General features: G+C 35.5%; 1 protein-coding gene across 1 annotated transcript; it reads right to left on the bottom strand.

The window, feature by feature from the left end:
• Positions 1-56: 56 nt before the first annotated feature.
• Positions 57-5,509, bottom strand: LOC123908238 (cytochrome c oxidase subunit 6b-1-like). Its single transcript, XM_045958815.1, has 5 exons — positions 5,322-5,509; positions 4,272-4,544; positions 4,075-4,157; positions 3,889-3,970; positions 57-393 (listed from the first exon to the last, which is right to left on the bottom strand). The coding sequence occupies exons 1-5, from the start codon at positions 5,358-5,360 to the stop codon at positions 340-342; spliced, it is 531 nt and encodes a 176-aa protein (XP_045814771.1). The 5' UTR covers positions 5,361-5,509; the 3' UTR covers positions 57-339.
• Positions 5,510-7,893: the final 2,384 nt, after the last annotated feature.

The following is a 7,893-nucleotide window of genomic DNA, read 5'->3' on the forward strand; positions in this document are numbered from 1 at the left end:
CCACCTCTTAGGTCTTCCATCCCTATTTTTAAAACTTTCCATCAAACCTATTTTCATTTTATAATAACTTGAGGTACTTTTATTATTTTGGGGGTATAAAAAACTCCACAGCAATCCCTATGTTAGGAATACATTAAATAAGACATTTCTCTGGACATTTCACCAGAAGCATTTCCTGCAATTTTACAACTCAATCTGGTTTTTAAATAGAAAAGCAAAATTTCTTATTAACCCAATGCGTAACATTGAACATGCCCCAAAGTGTTTGGAAGTTTGTCTCTTGCAATTTTAAATGTAATACTGCAAGTGAATTGCGCATCTATCTGAGACATATTTGACCTACAGCGGGCCTGGGAATGTTCCATTCTCGCGTTGCTCATTCCATCTGTCAACCTGATGCATAGAAAAATCAATGAAAAGTGAGTGTTAGTTAGGACAAGAAAGCCAAAGTTCAAATTGGTAGGTACAGGAAAAATAACCAAAAATTGTGAAATGAACTAATTAAGCCATTGACGGGAAAAAATCAAAAATCAAAATTGTATGTTTATATTTGATCTGATGCCTGATGGCAATTGGCAACTGCTACTAATGGAATATTTACTGTACTAAATATTAGCAAGACCCATATTACAAATATGATGTTGAGCCCTAAAACTACATATTTTGGTCAATTTCTAAATGTGAAACTTAAAACTAAGTAAAATGCTTCACAAGTCAAAAAGGCAAGTTGACATGAATGAAGTAACTGAAGTATGATTTATCAGAAGGAATACCTAACATTGATAAGTACCAGAAATAAGAGTAGAACAGAGCACTGAATAGTGCATTAATGGTGAAAATTCAGGCATGTATCAAGGGGACTTCAGTTCCTAGTTCTAAAACAGAAAAATGCAGAAAAAAATAGAAGTGATCAAGCAATTTGAGAGGACCCAGTCTGCTCCAACAATCACAACTAATTTTACCCTCTCTCTACCCCCTCCCCTCATGCTTATATTCTCTCTCATTACACAGATCCACAACTCTGGTGCGCATTACAATTGCCAATTATTGGTACCTGATTTGAGGTGGTAAGCCCTTTGGTTCTAGAGAAACGTCAAATTCAGCTAACATGTTTTCTATAATTGTGGGAAACTGCTCCTGTTCTTCTACTTCTTTTCCTCAAATTGATAACCTACATAATATTCTTCTCCCTCATCTAGCAATGCCTTGACCATGCATTTCTAAGAAGCTTGTGTCTTGCATATGGAAAATGGGTTCAGAGGTACCATGAAAGAATTGAAAAATAAACTCTTCTTTATTGAATGAATAAGATTACCCGACTATACCAAATGTTATTATTGAAGGGTTGCAGCCTAACTCATAATCTGCCTTCCTCCCCTCTATATATAAACAACCCTACTCTTTTCTAACTAACTTCCAAGGTCTACTTGGGCCTTGTCAACCCCCAGCCCATTTCCTTTCCTAACATAAACCTGCCAAACTATTGTTTCACTTATCACCTTCTTACCTCTTCATCTCCCAACTTAATGATCAAATTTCTGAAGTCGGTTTATCTGTTTCCCAAACTTCATAACCAATCCAATCCTAAAACTGCTGAAGTCCCACCTAACTCCAGGAGAAAGAAATTCTGCTCGAATCCCACTCCTTGTATATTCATTTTTATGTCTAGACCTCTGCAAAATATTAAGGGGCATCTTCTACTTTCATTTTCAACTCTTCCAATAATTTCATGGAGATGAAATTACTAGTTGCTACATAATTCACTGGCAACAAAATTCTCCTTTCACCAATATGTTGCCATGTCAAAGGATAGGTTATAAGTTAGTCCCTCCTTACTTTAAAAGGATTTCCGACGGGTTTTGTCCTTAATTCCAACATTTCCCCAACATCTTCATAAGGTCGCAACTCGCAAATCCTATTACTCGCCTGAACCTGGTAACCTATACCAGCACTAATTGGTAAGCTCCGTTTATCCCTGAACTTCTCATATAATTCATAGTCTCTGTCAATCTCCTAATCCAACGTGATTTCTTTTCTGCATTTATTCCATCAACAGATTGCTTTCCACTGAATCTCTGCCCCTAGCTCAAGCCAAGAGTGACCCGCTACTTTGGCAAGACCCGTGAGGGTGTTTCCATGGTGATTCCCCTTTCTGTTTTTTTTTTCTTTTTCACAACCAGTCCACATCTCTGTGGAGCAGAGGTTTTTTTCCTCTTCATGCAGCAACGCCAAGACCATCAACTCGGATAAAGATTCTGTGTCATTCAACTCCAGTCCCACATGGATTTGTTCAATTATACCAATGTGCAAAATGCCCTTCAACATGAAATGGAGCAAAAGTCATTCCAAATATCCCTTTACACTCCACCAATAAGCTTGTTTTTTATCTCGATGAATCCAAGTTGAAAGGATGATTCACTACTCTGTTGAACTCCTTCCAACTAGACCCTAAGGACTGTTCCTCCCACCATTGATACCAATTCAACGAATGATCCACCAATGCAATCACCACAGAGTGAAGCTTCTCAACTTGCACAAAATTCAGCTTCAAATATCTCTCCATTGAAACAATCCATCCATAAGATTCAAACCTTATGTCATACAATAGAGATTGACCATCCTCTTGCTCAGACCGTGAATCATGTTAAAGTTCATCGAGATCGAACTTCTCATGCAAGACCTATTTCAGATCTTTCATTTGTAACAGACTTCCAAAAAGACTGCACTCCAAACTCTCAACTTCGGAGTACAATGTAGCACATAATGACAATTCAAGCTCTCGGGACCGAGAGCTCTAATAGCATATGAAGAGTAAAACAGAGCATTTGAAATTTGAAATATTGTATTAAAGCTGAAAATCCAGGCCTGTATCAAGGCGATTCAATTGCCAGGATCTCAAAGAAGAACAAAATGCTTAGGCAACTTGAGAGTGTCCAGTCTCAGCCAAGAGTCCCAACTACTTCTAGCCTAAACCTTCTCATTACATACACCCACACACTCCCCTCCCCAATATTCTGAGCCTTTGGTCTGGATCAAACATCTCAAGAAAAAACTAAATCGAAGTGGTTTAGCCGCAAGAGTTGAAGGATGAAGGCATGAAAAAAGTTAAAATTTAAGAGGGATCAAATTTCAAAAGCATCCATCCCTATAGAAGCAAATTTACCACAATGTAAGAACTCCGCCTCAATATATACCCTAAAAGAAGAATAAAGAAGCCTAACAACTATAATTTTTATTTTTATTGCCATTTTTTCACAGAAAATAATTTTCTGATTTAGCATAAAGTCATATATCATGTGAAGTGGAACAAAAACAAAAGAAAAGCCAAGTTGTAGCAAACAAGATGCAATTTTCTCATAAGAATTATACATATTACCAACTAAGTAAATGAAACAATTCCATTTCCATGTGAGAGTCCAGATAGACAATCAAAGGATAGAAATTTGAAATTAGCAAGACAATATGTCTCTAAGGGTCCGTTTGATTCGCTAAAAAATAAGGGACTGGACAGGACAACCGTAGTTGTACTGTGTTTGATTGTAAAACTGTTTCAGGAACTGGACAAACTGGGAAGCAATGGACAGGACAAAAACAGAATTTTTTGTACCTCACTAAACCACAACACAACTTTTTGTCCGCAGTACAAGTTGTCTAAAATGTCAAAATACCATTTTATTAACAAAATATCGTATAAGACAAAAAAATGTTCAATATCCCAAAAGTTTGTTCTGTGCTGTTCTGTCATGTGTTGTGCTGTTCTGTCTTGTACTGTTCTGTCCAGTACTTACCCTTTAACAAATCAAACACACCCTAAGTAAATTTTATTGGACAAGCAGATCCTAGTGCCTATCAGATAATAAAGAATATTCATCATCGAAAAATACATACCCATTCACCAGGGCAAAGAGCACGGTAATACTTAGCAAACTTATCGCATTCTGGTGCATCGTCTCCCTTTGCAGCCACACATCTGCACATGAATTTCAATTGTTTAAATAAATAAAACAGTGCAACTTTACAGTGTATGTGAACAAGAATTTCCATAAAAATAAAAGCCAACAGTGCACGACTCACCGATGATATTCAATGTATCGGGTAAAGCAATGCCTTGTTTGATTAGTAGTTGGAAAACGGAAATCTACTGGAGCAGTTTCAAGCTGAAAATAATGGCACAAATATCAAGATATTGAAAGGAGCATCCAGCCTGCTTATGATGAAATCAAGCAAAAACTCTAGAGTGATGACTGATGATATAGTTAAATAAATGTCACCTTAATTTCAGGTTTCTCTTCAGCTTCCTCTTGATCACCAGAATTTTCTTCAACAGTTTCACTACTTGGCTCTTGAGTGTTTTCTTCAGCGGGAGGAGGGGCAACTTCACTGCTTTCTTGAGCAACCACAGGGGCAGCAGGAACTGTTTCTTCTACAGTTTTTTCAACAACAGCTTCCACAGAAGTAGCCGCCTTTGGCTTTTCAACTTCCTCGACTACAACAGGTTTTTCAACTACATCTGTTTTCACTTGTTTGTCATTCACATAGTATTGCTGCAAATCAAAAACATTTCTGTCACTACCTTCACCACAAATTCTATATAACATTAGAAAACCGTCATTGAGCTAAGGAAATTGAGAGAAAATTCCATCACTACACTACCTAAGAAAAAGGACAGAGAAACTACCAACACATATCATAACAATTCTTCATAAAAATAATATAACATCCAAAATGAATAATGAAGGCAACTTGTCTACATAGCTATACACTAGAGAATTATACATAAGTAAAGCTTGCAAATTAGTATCAATATTTCAATCCTTGTGTCATTCTCATTATCTAACTCATACAAATGGAAAATTGAAGCACAATAGAATAAAATTCTATGAAACACTAACACAAACACGTAGACCCTGATAATAATTTTAGAAATTATAAGTAATTAAATATAACTACATGTATATGTCCTTGACACACCTTCAATTGGAAGTGTTGGTGCTAAGTAGATAATATTAATGGGATAAAAGATACATTATTTTGCGTCCTTGATATAGATCTGGGTTTAGAATCTTCTATAGGAATTAAACACTACAAATTTACATTGACTAAAGTTAAGCCCAATTTTCCATGGCAAAAATTAGAAGGAAGTGTAAAAACAATGGAACCTAATAAAGATCTAGCAGAAATCATTATGGATTGCAAAATTAACAAAACCAAGCTGCAATTTATATTATTTTTTTTCAATAAAAAAAAATGATAGGGATTCGAATTAAAATGAAGATCCATGGAAGCAGAATTGAAAATTGAGAATTGATAAGAGATGTTACCTCAGCAAGAGTTTGAGAGTTGTTGGGAGTTTCCGCCATTGATGCAAGAAATGTTGATTGGGCGGCTACAACGCAGGAGTGGAGAAATGGATGATGTTGTAGGTCAGAACACAGAAAAGTGATGTTTCGTGGTTTGGGTGCGTCGTTCAACTCAAGCTGTATTTGTTTGGGTTAAGGTTCATTCTTAATTTTTATTTTTATTTTATAATTTTTCATTATAAGGGCAAACAAGTATATATATTTTTTCTCTTGTAAATAACAACAGTAAAATATCATCTGTGTGCAACTACACCCAAGTCTTATGAGATTTAACTGGACAGTAAATTTATTCTAAGGATGTGTTTGATTCAAAGTAGATAGAAGGAATGTTTCATTCAATTTTAGGGAGGGGATGAGAGAAGAGGGGAGCAAAATTCCTCCAAAATTCAATTTTTGCTTTCCTAAATTGGGGGATTTGGAGTGGAGGGAAGGAAAGACTATCAAAATGGGCTAGCTCAAATGTGTCGGCCTATTAAAGCCCGGTTATAATATGAGCTAGCGGATGAGTAAAAATATGGCGCACGAGAAATTTGTAGGGCGACAAAAGAAACTATCTTGTATTAGCAATTATAGAGCCACATTTTGCAATTTTCATTTATTTTTTTGGAGAAACTAAAAAAAATGTGGTCTAGCCTAGAGCCAGTATAGGACCAGGCTTGGGCCATACTTTTCGAGCCTATTTTTCATCCGGACTTTTTAGTCCGGCACGAAGTAGACCAAAGTCCTCTCAGGCCATCCCAAAATAGGTCGAGTAGCCCATTTTGACAGCTATTACAATTTATATTGACATAATTTTCCTCATAATAATTTTAAAATGTCAAAATCATTATTCTTTGCTATGTTTTTCTTCTTTTTTGAATATTGAAGTTTATTTGTTGGCTATATCTTTTGAAAGTTTTATATCTGCTCGCTATATATAAAGCACATTAAAATTAGTATTTTTTTTATCATTTACAGTAGGAAACATCAGAAAACATAAGCATGATTTGGATTAGGTTTTCACTTTTTTTAAAACAAAAACGAAACAATTTCGACATATATCTCTCTGTAATTGTAATACCATCTATAAAATTGTAAGTAAGGTAATAGTTAAGAGACTCAACGAATGTGTTTCATCTCTTATCTTTCCCTATCAGACTGGTTTTGTTATTGGGAGGAATATACACGAAAATATAATAATGGCCAAAGAGATGGCTCATACGATGCATCATATGAAAGGGAAGAAAGGAGTTTTTGCCATCAAAGTTGATCTAGCCAAGGCTTATGACAAAATCAGTTGGGAGTCTATCTGGAGGATCCTTGTATAGGTAAAATTTCCGGATGCATTGATTAATGTTATTATGCATTTTGTCCAGTGTAATGACTAATGTGAAATGGAATGGGACTAGAGCAGAGTTTTTTAGACCCCAAAGGGGTATTCGACAAGGTGACCCCCTTTTCTCCATACTTGTTTGTGTTGTGTTTGGATAAATTTTCACATATTATTCTTCAGGCTGTGGAGGAAAGGAATTGGAAAGGTATAAAGGCAGGAAGGAATGGTTTGATGATCTCTCATCTTATGTTTTGCGGATGACCTTCTCTTGTTTGGAGAAGCTAGCGAGTCTCGAATGAAATGTGTGTTGGATACCCTTCAATTGTTCTGTCGCATGTCTGGACAAGAAGTCAGCCAAGAGAAAACTAGTGTGTTGTTCTCTGGCAATATGTCTGGTTTTATAGAGACTAATTATTTCGGTAACTATTTGGGAGTCCCTCTGCATGGTCGAGCTCCTATAAGAACAAATTTTTAATACTTGCTTGATAAAGTGAGCAACAAACTTTCGATGCGGGAAGAGTTACTCTGGCCAAGAGTGTTATTGAAGCGACTCTGATGATGTCAACCCTTATTCCAAAGTCTTGTCTGGATATTGTTGGAAAAAGTTGAACACAGAATTATTTCATTAATAAAAATCAAAGAAATATTAGAATAAATAAAATAACAGTATCGAATTATTGAACAAGAAGAAATAAAATAAGATATATAATAAAATAAAATTATAGAACAAGAAGAACTTATCGCATTATTGACTGAGACGTGCAATACACTGGGCTTAAGAGTATTTCGCCACCACAGGTAAGTTACCCGGTGCAGTTGGCCTCATAGCTAATACCCTCCAGGATACAACAGTCACTTCTTGCTAGTACTGCACGTGAATTAGCAAGGTCTCATAGAACTACTTTTTGGATGCTCAAGGAAATTTAGTTTATATTACTTATCATATATGTTTTCTCTCTTCACGTTGCACTATATATTCCTCACATTCTCAAACCCATATATCTTGTTTGCTTCTTCTTCTTGGTACCTTTCTTATAACCACAAAGTCCTTGGATACTCTTAAAAAATTATTAACCATAAAAGCCTAGTTATTAGGATTATGATTAGCATAAAACGTTACAATATAAAATAAAAGAAAACTTGCATCATCACCATGCATTTAGTAATATACATTACTTGGTCAAAAGAAATTTAATAATAATTATCATATATAATAATATA

Source organism: Trifolium pratense, linkage group LG2, assembly GCF_020283565.1.
Source record: "Trifolium pratense cultivar HEN17-A07 linkage group LG2, ARS_RC_1.1, whole genome shotgun sequence".
NCBI lineage: Eukaryota > Viridiplantae > Streptophyta > Magnoliopsida > Fabales > Fabaceae > Trifolium > Trifolium pratense.

Bases quoted from the DNA above. Each gene is read 5' to 3' on its own strand.
- LOC123908238 (XM_045958815.1), bottom strand. From the start codon at position 5,360: ATGGCGGAAACTCCCAACAACTCTCAAACTCTTGCTGAG. The intron at 4,545-5,321 runs GTAACATCTCTT...TTTGATTTGCAG, and splicing joins ACTCTCAAACTCTTGCTGAG to CAATACTATGTGAATGACAA. The intron at 394-3,888 runs GTATGTATTTTT...TCTATGCATCAG, and splicing joins CTCTTTGCCCTGGTGAATGG to GTTGACAGATGGAATGAGCA.